Source organism: Thunnus albacares, chromosome 20 (assembly GCF_914725855.1).
Source record: "Thunnus albacares chromosome 20, fThuAlb1.1, whole genome shotgun sequence".
NCBI classification, from domain to species: domain Eukaryota; kingdom Metazoa; phylum Chordata; class Actinopteri; order Scombriformes; family Scombridae; genus Thunnus; species Thunnus albacares.
In genome coordinates this window covers 26,105,538-26,121,442 of record NC_058125.1, presented here as the reverse complement: position 1 = coordinate 26,121,442, position 15,905 = coordinate 26,105,538, and the positions used below count along the sequence as shown (strand labels likewise).

At 39.2% G+C, this 15,905-nt stretch overlaps 1 protein-coding gene across 3 annotated transcripts; it reads right to left on the bottom strand.

The window, feature by feature from the left end:
• Window positions 1–3,667: 3,667 nt before the first annotated feature.
• On the bottom strand, window positions 3,668–15,365 carry LOC122971799 (transmembrane protein 100-like). Of its 3 annotated transcripts, XM_044338545.1 has the most exons (3): window positions 9,088–9,306; window positions 7,448–7,623; window positions 3,668–5,065 (listed from the first exon to the last, which is right to left on the bottom strand). In XM_044338545.1, exon 3 carries the CDS (start codon window positions 5,027–5,029, stop codon window positions 4,556–4,558), a length of 474 nt encoding a protein of 157 aa, XP_044194480.1. In that variant the 5' UTR covers window positions 5,030–5,065; window positions 7,448–7,623; window positions 9,088–9,306; the 3' UTR covers window positions 3,668–4,555. The 3 variants fall into 3 exon arrangements, with proteins under 3 accessions (XP_044194480.1, XP_044194482.1, XP_044194481.1); XM_044338547.1 differs by lacking the exons at window positions 7,448–7,623; window positions 9,088–9,306 and adding an exon at window positions 15,274–15,365; XM_044338546.1 differs by lacking the exon at window positions 7,448–7,623 and having other exon boundaries at window positions 9,088–9,310.
• Between the last annotated feature and the right edge of the window lie 540 nt (window positions 15,366–15,905).

Sequence of the window (15,905 nt, the reverse complement as noted above, 5' to 3'; positions counted from 1 at the left end):
AAATGGCGTTGAATGAACAAATTCTCAAAATGAAGACTGTTTAGGTTATATTAGTAAATGAAATAGGCTATCAGAAACATGTGACATTGGTAGGCTGTTGTGTGTAATATTCTGACTACATTGATGTAAATATCTTGTGAAAGCCTTTCTTCTCTTTCATTGATGTATCCAATAAGCTCTGCTGACATTGCAGATATTCATATGCTGAGTTGTGGAACGCTGCAACCTCAGAATTTGGAATTTCCGACCTCCAACTTGAATGGAACAAACCATTAAAGCCCAGCAGAGCTTTGAGCTCAATGTTACGTTTAGCAGGTGACGTTCACCATCTTAAACTGGACACTTTACAGATGAAACGCAATTTTAACCCCAAATCTTTCTCCCCTGACTAATTTCAGAATCGAGCTAAATTTCTTCACATGCAGTTTGAGGTCACAACGTCTGATTAATCACCTGATCGATCAATGATCTGGCTGTTGGACGATCAGTTGGTTTTCTGGTAGGTCAGACATTTTGGTTTGAGCAGTTCTGAGATTAGATTTCTAACATGGCTGCTGTCAACAGATGCATTATAAACTGTAGTGAGCTTGTTTTAATGTTATTGGAGTATATTTGACATGTTGTGATTAAAACTGTAGTCTGACTGAGATGCTAATTGATGCTAGCGGTGCACTTTTCCCTGGTGAATGTTTGTTTGGTCTCATTCAACAAGCTAAGCTGCAGGATGTGTGTTCATGTTTGTAAGTTAGATGAGAAGGAGACTTTAGCAGGAAATGCGGGTTACTGTGGCTCTTGTGTAGCAGGATGCAATCAGGCTCAGTGTGACCGTCTGCTTTGTCGGTGATAGAACGCTACGTTATCGCTTAATGGAAAGATGGACAGATTTGAGCTGCTGTATGGAAATAAGGACTCCAGCTATGCAAATGGATAACTAATGATATTTTACCAAATTAGTGCAAGCTGGGGGGCACCATCATGAAATCAAAGATCAAAGAAAAAATGTTAATTTCACCTTTTTGGTTTCTGATTTTTTCTCAAAGGAGAACATAAGAAATATACCGTGATTTAATTTCAGTTGGACTTCAACAGAACTTAAATTAACTGGACGTGCACACTTAGTCTAAAAAGTATGTGTGAGAAATGTTAATAAAATTAATGCAAAATCAAATTATGTCGGTTGTTTAATTATTGAAATGACTGAATGTAAACCTCAACGGGACAAAAGGTCGAAGTAAAGTGAGGCTTCGACCGTCAGCGCTGGATCAGATCAGTTAGAAGAAGTGATCTGATGCGTGATCATCAGCGAGTGATGGATCCACTTCCTGTGAGGTTCTGATGTTTTTGTTTGTTTTTGAATATTTGTTTGGTCTCATTCAACAAGCTAAGGTGCAGGATAAGACGTGTGTTCATGTTTGTAAGTTAGATAAGAGGGAGACTTTAGCAGGAAAGCTGATGTGGGTTGTTGTGGCTCTTGTGTTTTGTAGCAGGATGCAATCAGGCTCAGTGTGACCTTCTGCTCTGCTGATGATAGAACGCCACGTTATCACTGTATGTAAAGATTCGATTTGCTGTATGGAAATCAAGATTTTAGCTATGTAAGCAGATAACTGACGATGTTCTGTCAAATTACTGCAAAACTGGGGGGCACCATCATGAAATCAACAGAGGACATATAGTGTGATTTAATTTCAGATAAACAGAACTTAACTAGACGTGCACACTTTGTCTAAAAAGTATGTGTGAAAAATGTTAATAAACTTAATGCCAAATCAAATTGTGTTGGTTGTTTAATTATGAAAACGACTGAATGTAAAGTGAGGCTACGACCGTCAGCACTGGATCAGATCAATTAGAAGAAGTGATCTGATACGTGATCATCAGCAAGTGATGGATCCACTTCCTGTGAGGTTCTGATGTTTTTCCACTTCACTGTTTCTATTTTCATCAGCAGCTCCTCCGAAGTGTCTGCAGGAACGAGATGGATGGAGGAACCACTGAGGTGATGCAACGCTACAACAACCCACCCCCCCCACTCCATTCCTCTCTCTCTCCTTCTCTTTCCATTCTCTCCCCATCTCTCACCCTCTCTCCCCCCCCTTACATTCCCAGGATGCTGCACTCCAGTCGAGATAAAGTTAGCACTGCAGAAGTGACAACGCGTTGTAACCGTTACCCGTCACCACCTCCTCCTCCCTCCAAATGACGCAACGCCCCCCCACCGCCCCCCAAGTTTATTATCTGGTCGTGTGTCTGTGGGATGCTAGGCAACATAAACACAACTAAATATAACAGGCAGGCTCCTATAACTTTCCAGTCTGTCCTCAACCGGCTCTGAAAACAAAATCCTCAGCGAGTGAATTCAGGTTGGCACTTGAATCTGGAGTTTATTGGAACAAATACAGAATGTTTCACTTACATGTCCTCTGACACAGAATAAATAAGACTGAGCTAACAGAGAAACACCTGTTCAAGGTAAAAAGTGAGACAGTTTCAGTTAAACAGCTACAGTTACACGTGAACTCTTTAATACGGTGAATACATGACATCTTGGGTATGTTGCATCACTTTGGATCATAGTGCACGAGTTTAAATATACAAAGTGGCATGCATATCACAGATTAGCCCCATTTGTGACCTCAGAACTCCGTAGGTTACTCCATAATTTGAAATTATTCGTCTTATTCCTTTAAAAAACATCTTTATTGTCTTATTTTATTATTATTACATCTTATTTTACTGCTTTGATTCTCATTTTATTGTAAATATCAGAATCATTTGCTCTTTTTTAATCATTCACTTTTATGTGAAGCATTTTGTGATGCATTTTTACATGAATTCTGCTAAAGAAATAAAGTAAAAATCCAAATATTATTATTATTTTTACCTTTTTACCTACTTTTTGCCTAAGATAAAATGTTTGTCCAAACCAACTTTTCAATCCAATATTTTCAATCATAGAGGAACATTATGTGAACCAATCATAGAGGAACGTACGGAGGTCAAAAGTGACGCTAATCTGAGAAGAAACAAACTGGCGATCGTCAATAATAGAGCGTACCTTTTTAAATGACTTTTATAGCTTATTAGCAGAATTAGTTACAGATACTGTACATCATCGGTGAGCTTTGAAGGGCTGCAACTAACAACTTTCATTAGCAAATTTATCTGTTGACATTTTTTTTTTTTTTTTTGTGGATAAATCGATAAATTGTTTTGTCCATAAAGTTTCAGAAAATTACGGAGACCCCAAGGTGTGTGGTAGAATAAAATTAATTACATAAATTGAGTGAAATAATGAATAAATTGTAAGAGGAATAAAGATATGAACTGAACCTGTACTGCACAGGTATGTAAATCAGACGCTGTGAGAGCCCTGTTTGCATTATTGCATAATTTAAAGCTTAAAAAATATTCAGATCTCTTCACTTGTTGAACACTATTATGAATTGAATTTAAATTGGAATATATATCACATTTTGAGCAGTGAATTATACACACAATAATCCATAATGACAAAGTGAAAACATGCTTAAGGATATTTTTGCCAATTAATTAAAAACCTGAAGTCTCTCTTTGCTGTAACTCAGGTTCATCCTGTTTTGCTTTGATTATCTTTGACATTTCTTTAGATATTGATTGGAGATCACCTGCAACTGACTGGACATGATTTAGTAAACAGGGTACAGGTCAGGAGATGTAGGCGTGTTTTGAGATATAACTTCTACTTTGACAATCAAAGAGGAATCTCTGAATGACTAATCTGCTTGTTTTAAATACAGCATGCAGATATTTTAGTGTTTTTTTGTTTTTTCTGACACAAATTATTATCCTGTGCTTTTCTTAGCTGGTATGATAATTAAATTCTGCATTACATTATTTAAAAACAAATTATTCTCTGTTATTCTGAATATCAAATACATATTCTGGGAACTTTATTTCAAAATGACCCCTGAACCCTGCGCCTTGTTTAGCGATTTATCTGCACAGATTTATATTTTTCACACAATGACTTATGCAGAAATGATTATTCCATGCATGCAAATATTATTCCAGGTGCTTTCTGTTAGACCTCAATATTTCCTTTCTACCACATGACCCCTGGGAGACTCCGTAGAAAAATGGCCATTACAACTTCCCAGAGCCCAGATGACGTCTTCGGATGTCCGACCAACAGTCCAAAACCAGACAATATTTGGTAAACGATTAATCAATAATCAAACTTATTATCAATTGTCTGTTGACTGGGTAATCAATTAATAAACAGTCAAGTGTCCAAATAATTATCTCTGGTCTGTACATCACAGCCACTTGTCCTTCAGGAGTCTGCAGAGTCATCATCACCTCAGGAAGTGCAAGCTCCGTCTCTTTACAGTCTGGTTCACATACATGTGAATACCTGTTAGACTTTGTCAGGTGTGTTCAGGTTCTCTTTCTCCCTGAAGTTTATCATCTGGACTCCACCAGCATGTCTCTGTGGCATGAAAAGATCTTAAATATAAACTCCACTCAGGATTCGACCATCTAAACTTCCTGGTAGGTGTGTCTTCGGCGGCGCTCAGGCCACGCAGTATCCCTGGCTAGCCAAAAGGGCGGTTTGGCTCTCCCTCCGTTTGTCCTTCTTCCTTCTCAGTCGGACCCGCCAGCAGATGGCACTGGAGCCCAGCAGGCCCAGTCCAGCAGACAGCAGCACCAGTCCCAGCACTGAGATGGTGGAGCCATGGGAGTTGAAGGTGTACGCCACCGCCGTCACCACGATGCCGGCAATGAAGACGACTATGCCGAACGGCACGGTGCAGCGGTAGCAGGACATCTCGGCGCCACCGGTGGCCGCGGTCAGCTGAACCTCGTTGATGTGGGGAACGCGCGTGGTCATGATGACGGTGGGGTCCTTTATGAGCTTATCCCGGCTCAGCTTCTCGGCAGAGATCGATGTTGGGATTTTCATGGCGCTCCTGGGAATCCTGCCACCGCCTCTGCTGTGGGAGTCATCCGGCATGGCAATCTTACTTGCGAGAAAGAGGTGGGCCATCTTGATACTGACGTCAGCCAATCACAGAGCAGCTAGCTGAAAACAGACAGTTAAATGAGTGTTAACGGCGTAAATAAAAAAGTTATATATTCATAAGTTGACTACAGTGTCGAGGAAGAATGATACCGCTTACTAATGTGCTTTTTTAGTTTGAGATAAAAATCTTCCCCCTCTTAGCCAGTGTCCACAATAACAACAGAAAAGACAGCTGTTGTGCCTTCATGATGTTCAGCTGCTGTTAAGGAAACTTTAATGTGAAACAGATGGAAGGAAATGTTGGGATTTCATTAACAGCAAACAGCAGCAACAGAAAAATTAACATGACAAACAGCAGCAGTTCATAAAATAAGGATTCACTTAACTGGAATGTGCAAAATATCAGAAGAAAATATCAATATAACCCAACTCCACGAAAGAAAGGATGATAAAAGGAGTGGTTTTGGACACTTTAGTAGCAACAGTAATCCAGTGAGTGTCTGTTTCCATGGTTACAGTGGAAAAGCTAGTAGCCACATTAGGCATTGGGAATTGGAATTAGGTTTTTTTTTGGTATTTGGTCATAAACCAAAGTATTGGACAAATTACAAATTTGACCTGATGATGGTACTAGAAAGAAAAGTCAGAGGATCACCAGAGTCAATAAGAATCATCCTCTGGGGAGCATGAATGTGTGAACCAAATTTCATGACAGTCCATTTAATACAAAAAAGTCAACCAAAAGTCAAGGTGGAGGACAGAGTAGATGTCAGCTGATCACCAAAGTCAGTGGGATTCAACTTCTGGAGATCATAAAGATCTGTACCAAATTTAATGGCAATCCATCTGATAGTTGTTGAGATACGTCAGTTTGGCCCAAAATGGTGGACCAACCAACTGACATTACCTTCCATTGAGCTACTATCTGCTAGTTTCACTAAAACATGCTGTAAAACTTTAATTTTTTCATAAAAACTCTTTCCAACATGTACAACACAGTACCATTGATATGCCAAATTAATGATAGTAAATAAATAAAGTAAATAAATAAATATAGGTTCCACTGACTTGATAATGCAGTGATGTATAAAGATTTTTTTGTTGTTATTGTTGTTGTTGTGATGGATTTTAACATAAAGTAAGGTGTTCCTTTAATTGTGTCCACCCTCCTCTGTAGCATCCGTAAGCTTCAGGAGAAAGGAGCTGAGGGTGAGCTGGTTAAGGTGGATTTGTTTTCCTCTACACAAATACTACCAGGAACTAAATAAATTACATTTTCCAGGAGTTGAGATGACAAATTAAATTTGATTGATGTTTGATTTCTGCACGACAAAATGAGTCCACCTTAATAGTCTGGTGGCTCTTTGTTGAGAAGAGGAAAGACGTCATGACAGACATCTGAGAGATCATGGAAAGCTTTAAAATAATCCCTTAAATGAGGTTACACGAGAGAGTGAAATAACTTAAAATTTCCTGAAACGCTCATACAAAGATTTAAGGTGGAATGTGAGTGGAAATGGGCTTTAATTGGTAAAATAACTCAATTTAAAGTCTTAACATCCCAAAGGGAAGCTTTTAATGTTGCTTATGCTCCTCAGTCGGCAGATTAGATAAAGGACAATTAAGATTTGTTTATGGTGTGCACTCTAATTTAGTAGAATAAATAAAAAAACGAGACGTTTTTCAGAATTCAAATGATTTTCCTATCATTTAAGGGATATTTGTCCCTGTAGTGTCATTTTCTAATGAATGACTCATCATGTACGGGATTAAATAAGGGTCAATAAGATATTGAGCTTGATGTTTGATGTTTAGAAATAATTTCATCTGTGGTTGTGCAGTATATCACCTTTTGTTTCTATTTGAAATTCCAATTTGCAAATGTTAAGAAAAGATTTTTAGTTGCAAAAAAAAGTATGAATGTCGGCACTGTTTGTGGCATTAAAAGTAGGGCCAACATTTATACTTCTTTCTTATTTTTATACCCATGAGTTCTTGTTTTGTCCAACTTTTGCATAAAAAATGGTTTAGATGAGTAATTAGTTACCAAAATAGTTGCCGATTAAGCCTCCATCAATCGACTAATTGACTAATCATTGCAGCTCTAGTTCTTTTCATTAAAGATAAAAACAAAACCCTTGCAGAGAACATCCCTTAAGAAAATAATAATTATGCCATTATATATACACTCACTCCTTAATATGAGGTAAAATCTCTCAATTTAATACCCTTAATTTGCAAGATTAGACACTTTGAGGAGGTTTTAAGGATCTGAGATGAATAGAAAAGAATCTGTGGAGCTGCTGGTTAACAGCCAGTAAAACACAAACATCTGATTTAACACCAGTTGCTGTTGAACCTGACCGTTATCACTGCAGATGTACTGATGCAGCCAAACACCAGCTTTCTATCCTGGAAAATTAAAAAAAAAAAAACACTTACTGTAGAAGTGTGCAGCTCTCCATTCCTTGTGTTTTCTGCTGTTTTCTTTTTTTTCCAACCACAGAGATGAACTCAAACTGTCATTTTTCCCCAGTGTGTAGGCTCTACAGGTCGTGTTTCCTCTGTCAGCTCTGTGTTTAGTTTTCCTCCACACTCGTCACTCTGCATTGTCCTAACTGCAGGAATAAATGGGGGAATATGGCTATCAATAGAAAAACGGGGGGACTGCCCTCCCCCACACCATCCCCCCTCCGTATCACCTCCTACTGGACCAACAAGAAAAGTTTTAACTCTTTCCTGCCTTCAGCTGGTACTCTGTCTGTCTGTCCAGCTCTATTTCACATCCATACATGCTCTATGAGTCCTTACCAACTGACAGTTACATTAATCTCTTATTTTTTAATGTATCAAACCCTTCAAATGAGTAAAGGGAGGTGACAACATTAGTTTGCTGTTTTTTAAGACCACCTTTGTCAACCCCTTCATTTTTTGACAGTTTACTTTCAAATAAAACAAACCACAGAAGCAGAGGGGTATTTCAGCATGATTTCAAATGTTCATTATTATTACTATTATTATTATTATTATTATTATTATTATTATAACTTAAAGTGGCTATAGTCAATATTTTTTTAAAATAACACAGTGAGCTATCAGTGTGTAATGTGTTGGTTGTGGTTTGTAGTGATGAACCTACAGAGAATTATCAGAGACTCTGCAGCTCCTCTCGGCTTTACGGAGCTTTATAGTGAGTTTCAGCTCTTTGTTTATAGTCCAGCTGCAACTTTACTGTTCTGGTTCACTCTCAGTGCTCTCATAATGTCATTTTGGGCCGCAGCAGGCAGCTGTTTCCAGAGACAAAGCTGTAAAAAGCCGCTGTACACTGCCTGCTCAGCACCAACCGGCAAACAGACACAGTTAGCTGTAGACTAGCTGGTGAACATAGTGGAGCATTTAGCAGCTAAAGAGCTAAAATCACTTAATTTCGATGGTATTACTGAGGAGATTTGTGGCGTTGATTAATAGCAAGCTGTCTTGACTGTTCTGAACTTTGAGGGGACTGCCGGGGAGTCCAAAATGGAGAAAGCTATTGTAGCTAATTCGCCGTGTCGCTAACATTCAGTTAGCAACAGAGACAAGCTTTACACACAGATCTGTCTTTTGAATAAACTATGAAGTTGTGAAGTGAACTGTAAGGTTATTGTCCCATTAGCAACTAAGCTAACGGGTTAATGAGCTTGACAGTTAGCAAGCTCATTTACTCAAAACTCTGGTGTGCAGTTCTTCAGCATGACCAAAATTACCATGTTATACTAAATGAAATACTAAATTCCAACACGTCTCCAGTACTTCTGAAGTGGTGTTTTTGAAAGTACCATGGTATAGTATGGACCATGGTACATTACTTAGGTACCATATTCTGTACATACCATAGTAAACAGTATGCTATGTACTGTGGTACAAGGACCATGGTACTTACAAAAAATACCATGGTGTGTACCATGGTAATATCTGAGATACCGGGGTAATACTACTAATAATACATGGTACCATGGTATGTACAATAGTTTACTATAGTTTACCATCATATGTACCATTGTGAAATATCTTATTTTACCACATTATAAGTGGAACTTTACATGCTAACATGGTCTTGTAGAGGCTGTTCAGAGTCTGTCTGGGTCACGTTTCCTCCTGCGGCCCTCCGGGGAAGCCTCCACCCTCCGGTTGGAAACACAGTCAGCTCCAGACCTGCAGACTTTAACATCTGGGAGGAATCAGCTGTGAGAAACAGCTGTGGTTTATTTTTCTGATCTGTGTTGTCCCCTCAGATCTCCAAACAGCTTAAGTCTCACGTCCACAGAGATCCAAACACAGTTTCTGTGGAGAACTGTTAGCATCATGTTAAGACTCAAATAAAAATTGATTTCCTCCTTGCAGACAGGTCATGATAGCTTATATATGGACATTTAAGAAATAAAGCAACTTTCCAAAACTTATTTTTATTCTTTTTTCTTCTCTATGAAAAATTATAAACATAACACGATGCATTTTCCAACCAAGGTTATCAATTTGTACTGAAACTACACGTCAAACTGATCACTAAAGTATTGATCACAGTCCAACAAACGTCACTATTCATTAAACAGCCTTAAACACACAATAACAAAAAACACAAACAAGCATTTCTTCTTGCAGTTTCAGTGTAAAATCATCCACCACCTTCATGAAATCCATGTCTCTGACCAGAACGTCTAATTCTACACTCTGAGCTAACCAGGAAGTTTCCTTCTTGGGATAAAGAACGTTTTCCATCCATTACTTTACAGCTTCACATGTTGATCTTATCATCAGCTTTCAGTTATTCTGGTTTACTTCCTGCATCTCAATGACTACGTTTAGATGCACAAAGTATTCCGGTTTTTGCCCTTATTCCAAAAAAGGTGATATTCCCACTAAGCTGTTCACATTGATAATGAAAATGAATATTCTACTAATATTCCCGTTTACATGCAGAGAGTTTTCAGGGCTTTCCTCTGCTCCAGTGGGAAACCCCACAGGAATCATAAGATCTCTGCAGGCAGTGAAGTAAACCAGCGAGGTGAAAAACATAAGCGAGCTGCTGCCTGATATTTATAACTGATGTCAATATGACTTATAAATTTATAGTTCCAGGCACATCCAGTACCTCGGTTGTCCCATGATGTTTACTACACTGCTGAGTGTTTTTGGTGCATCACACCGAGTCGTCACCGTCAGTCCACGTCAGGATAATAACTCTAACCGTCCGTCCCCATCGTGGAGAAGACATACTCTGTTTTTCCAGTTTACCCTGAACAGCTCTCCACTCTCCTCTGTCTGCCTTCCTGCTCCAGCATGTGTCATTTTCCCTGCACAGGTTACACAACAAGCCCGTCATGCATCTCTATGCAATCCTTGCAAACTGCTAGCTAGCTGGTTTCTTTGCAACACACAGAGCTGACCGTAAACAGGCAAAAGGCCTTGTGTTGCGAACTGCCGTAAAAACCCCAAATGAGATGCATATTCTGAATGTGCTGTATACATGTCCAAACATTGTTCCTAAAACCTGAATAATATCAGCATATTCCACGTCTTAATCAGCAGATGCTTCATTCGGAACAATGCCTGATTCGGAATATCCAAACGGAATATACTATTTACTCGTATCAAATTCAGAATATTGTCATAAACGGAATAATAATTGAACATTAATGTGCATGTAAACATAATTATTGTTTCATCACAGTTCTCAGTTGTAGTACAATCAGTATGTTAGCAGATTACAGAGTCTGAGAGCGTATAATTTAGCTTTACATTCACTTTAGGAAATTAAACCAATTTTTGTCATAATACCTTTAAACATGCAATAACCGAACAAGCTGTAAACACATTGTTGGTTCAACAAAGACTAAAACATCTGTAAAGTTATACAACTTTTTTTTTTTGCTTTTTGAGACAAAATATTTTACAAACCTGATATTCAGTAAAAAAAACAAGAACAGAGAATCTGCACTTGTGGCAGATTTTGAAAGCTGTTAATATATCATGTTGTTAGCTTGCTGCAGGTGTTTTGTGTCTCCAGGTCAGCATCTGTAACAGCATATTTCTCTCCTCTGACAACCTTTCCCATCGAACTCACGGCCACACTGCAGGTGCAGCCTAAATAGCACAAAGGGAAGTTACAGTTGTCACTGTTGTAGTTCTGCTGACTTCATGCTAAAGTTTTTCTCTGATCCTGAGAGGACGAGTTGCTGGAAAAAACATCCTGCATCCTGCTTGTGGTTGGTATCAGCTACAAATGGTTATTAAGGACAGATGGAGGTTGCAGTAAAATGTTGATTAAATGTAAATTCACCTTGTTTTTCAAGTCATTGTGACTTTTTCAGTCTTTAACCAAGACCACAATCTTCTCTCAGTTTGCTTTGTGCTGAAGTTCTTTTAGAAATTTATTACGAATTACCAATTAGCAGCTGTCACGTCTTGAGTCTGAAGTACCTTAAAGTGCCACCGACAGTCGCTAGCTGCACCAACTGACTCCCGTTCAAAAAGCAACTTCTCTCTAGAAATAATAAGTCAATCATTGTTTTCAACGAGTCATTCTGGTCTCAGTCTCTAAAGTCAGGTCCTCTAATAAGTGTGCTGGTGGTCATTTTGGATATTATTGCTCCGTTAATATGATTTAAAGACTTAAAGTTGCCTTGATGTCTGACATGTGGGCGTTGATTGATTATTAGTCTTTGGAGCCATTTCTAAACAAACTAACACGACCAAACTCTTCATCATGAACGAACATGTCACCCAGTGCAGCTCATTGACGTGTTTTTAGTAGTTTCTGGACAACAACGGATGTCTACAGCACAGAGGAATAAGATATATCAGGCTTTGATACACACATAATAACTTGTTAGCAGATCAGTTCTTTGTTGGTTTGGATCCAAACATGATATTTGTTGACAAGAAGAAAAATACAGAAAGTCTCAACTCCAGCAGTGTCCAGCTGGGCACATCTGGCCTTATTTTGAAATCCTGAACAGGCTTTGCTTTTGTAGATGAGCCTCTTGGGGGTCAGTGAGGGCCAGCCGGGCCCCCAGTGAGTCCTTTGATCCTCACTGAGGGGTCACCAGAGCAGGGCCAGAGAGAGAAACTGGAGCTCCAAAACACTGTGAGCAAGGACCTCCTAACATGTACAAATATAAAGTCAGTAATTTTGTCTCCCTTTGTGGTTAATTTTCAAAATATTTTCACAGGGACAGCAGCAGTTCTTCAGATCTAATTTACATTCAGAGTTTCAGGAGCCACTTGAGTGAAATTGATTTTATTATGCACTTCCTGCTCGCTGCCCCAGTGGCTCTTTGTGATCACATAATATTATTTCCCCAAAGGATATATTGTGATGTTTGTAGAAAGCAATCAGAGCAAAATGAGATATTTAATCAATGTGTAAAGATGGATTTTCCTTCCTGGCCCATTAGATGCCTGTCCAGGGACGGCGGACGAGTGCTAAATCACTTCCTTCCCGGATCCATTTCTGGGTTGGGGATGATGTGAGTTATTTGTTTTGGATCCATCTCTCTGGAGACTCCCTCCCTGCTTCCTCTTTACAACAGATGGTTACAGACTGTGAATGTGAAGTGGTGAGGTTAGCAGCTAGCGAGCTCACGGGACTGTGTTTGTGCTGCTGTTCCTTCCTGTGAATACAGGTGTGTTCAACAAGCCACAGCCAAACTCTTTGTAATTGCACATTCACCTAATTCTATTTGGCTTGGACTAATGTGGAATAGTTGACTTTGCATTTTTTGTAGTTTCACACGACCTTGTTACTAAGAAAAACTCTCAAACTCTCTTTTTCAGCATAAAAGTGTGCAGTCACACAAGTGGCCCGTGAGGCCTCAATGATCTTTATGTACCAGAAAACAAAACTGTTAGAGTGAGAAAATCATTGTATTGTTTGATCCTTACAAACATGGGAGCACAAAGTACCAAAGCTAGTCCTGAGAGTAGCATCAAAGAAATGTTCAAATCAGTCTCAGCTCTGTTTAAAGGAAAGTCTGGTGTTATTCCATATTTCTCTTACTATCAACAGATCCCATTAAAAGATCAACAACATGTTAGTCCGTCTATGAATACTTTCTGATGTCCTTACTTTGTGGCTTTCAGCTCCAAGCTAATTGGTTCCTACTGAAAATGTAAATCTTTAAAAACACCTCACAATTATATAGTTTCATCTTAGCATTAACCCTGAAACAGGTTTTGGTTTTGGTCAGTGTTCAAGTACTAGTCAATCAATGGCTTGATTCAGTTGAGATGGTTGTTTATTTGAGTTCCTTTTTAGAATCGGTAGATTTGATAGAACTGGATCAGTAGAACTGTGTGGTAGCCTATACTTTGATAGAAATAATAAAATCAGATTAAAAACTAGTATGTGTGATGTTAATGACCATGGAAGCAAAAATGTATCACTTCTATTCCACTAATAAAACATCAAGGTTTACCATTATGACCATTTTTATACCTTAATAGGGCGACGTATCCTGGGAGATACAACTCATAAAATCCAAAATATACAAAATATTTAAAAAAAATGTGTGTTGAAATGTTTTACTAAGGCGCAAATGAGATAAGTAATAACACTGACTTGTTTTTTACAACTCATTTTCCTCTTCTGCCTGTTTAAGGGTTAAACAATAATGATGTTTTATGATGTGACAGCGCTGTGGTTCAGGTCTGGTTGGGTTTAAAGATGATGGTTTGGGTTAAAGGTTGTTAAGGTTAGAGAAACATGTGGTGGGTTAAAGTTACTGCTTCCTTAAAGTTAAGCCACCTTCATCGTCATGGCTACAAAAATAACCAAAACTATTGGTCATTTTTGGGCAACTAACATTATGACCTGTTGAGTGAGGAGAACAGTCTTAGATAATTACTGTATATAGAGGTTAAGCTGAGAGTGAATTTTAAAGTTCTTGCTGACTTCCCTTCTCTGTCTGAGGCTCTCGGGTCCAAGCCCAAAAGGATGTAAGCTCACAGATATATGGTTTCATGTCTAAAAATAGGCTCAGTAATTTCCCAGAACAGTAGGCCACTGTAATTTTTAGATAAACAGGAGGAAATTGTGCATCTGCAGGGGACTATTTTCAGCAGCGGATGAATCTACATTTGGTGCTCTAGTGAGTATTTCTGGCAGCAGGACGTGTGTGTGGGACTGAGTCATATAAACTACATTGTGTGTGTTCATGTCACCCAGTGCAGCTGTGTGGCTCATTGATGTGTTTCTTATAGTTTTTTATAGATATATCAATAACAATTCTTAGTAGATCGATTCATGGCTTCAATTTGAAAGCAAAAACATTGAAGTAAAACACGTAAAACATGAGGAGTCAAACACAATATGCAGCAGAAGAGAGAGAGTGAAAAAAAAAGAGTGGAAAAGACAGAAATACAGGGTGTGTGACAGTCAGGATGATTATCTTTTGGTATTATTAGGATTGGAGGAAACTGAGGATGTTATTAGAGAGAGAAAAAGAGATGAGCCAAATAGAGAAAGAGTGACAGGATGTGAAAAACTGAAAGAGATAAAATGAAAAGGGCGCAGGTCACAGGCACTCGATGAAAAGTCATAGACGAAATTTAATAAAATGACCTGAAAATGTCACGTCCTCCACTTCTGCCTCCTCCACCACCTAGCCTGCAGCCGCTCTCTCCCTTTGAACCTCCTCGCGTGTCTGTTTGTCTAATTACAGGAATGAAGACGGGTCAATCATCACGATTAGTCCTGCATAAATACCTGGTTCAGCCACCACCTCTTAGCCAGATTGTAGACTATTGCGGCCTGTCTTTGTTCTGGTTACTGTACCATCAGTATATGCCTCATCTGTCTCCCTCCTCTGTTCAGCTCGGCTCTCCGCTGTCTGGAACCTGCTTTGCCTGGTTTCCCCCCAGTATTCCCCTGCCCTCGCCCCAGTCCCCCAGCCTCCCAGCCCAGCAATAAACTGCCTTACAACTTTATTCACTGCCTCCTTTCTCTGTATGCTGCACTTGGGTTCACTAGCCTAGCCTTAACTGACAAATTAAAAAATGCAGATTAGATTAATAAGGAAAGTAATTTTGTCAGAACAAGAGGAAAACTAAACCTGACTTTAAGCAACTTCCACAGCAAAGACAAAACGAGACAATAAAGAGAAACAGATGAAGACAGGAAGGAAGAGAAAGTGTCAAAAAGAGACAGAGGGAGTGTAAGTATGTAGAGAAAGAGGGAGCTGACAGGGGAGGAAGCGCTCCCATAATTCACTGTTTTCATGTGGGATTACCTCACTTCCTGCCGCTGAGTGTCAGCACACCGGCCTGCAGCCCTGGAGAGCAGACAGGAAGGGCTTCCAGTTCAGAGGTCACCGGGTCACAGAAAATGCTCCTGCCTAGAAACACCGACCGACGAAATGAGATGCTTTTAAAATCCATCCTTTAGTCGGGACCAGAACGTCTCCCTTCATGCGTTCATCATGCTCAGTTATCAGTTCCACTTGATAATATAGAAGTGACTTAAAACCAAACATACACGGACTGCTCACATCAGCCAAAGTCCAATGTTCAATTGTTAAATGTTATTAATCCCAAATTTAATGATTATAAGGTAAGTTTGTCAATGCACAGTATTTTAAACCCTCACACAACCAGCTCAGTTATTATACCACCTTCCACAGTCAGATGACATGAACACTCACAAGGATGTTACCCAGAACACATCTTTGATGTGAACGAGCATTTCAATCAGGAGAGACTCAGTTTCTTACGTAGTGAATAGTGTTTATTGGACAGCATGATAGTGAATGTAAAAAGTCTTTGGCGATTAGACTCCATCGTGATGGAGGGGGCGATGAATGCCGGAATAGGATAACCCCCCCCCCCCCCCGATGGAGTCTAGACACTGGTGACGTTGATGGAG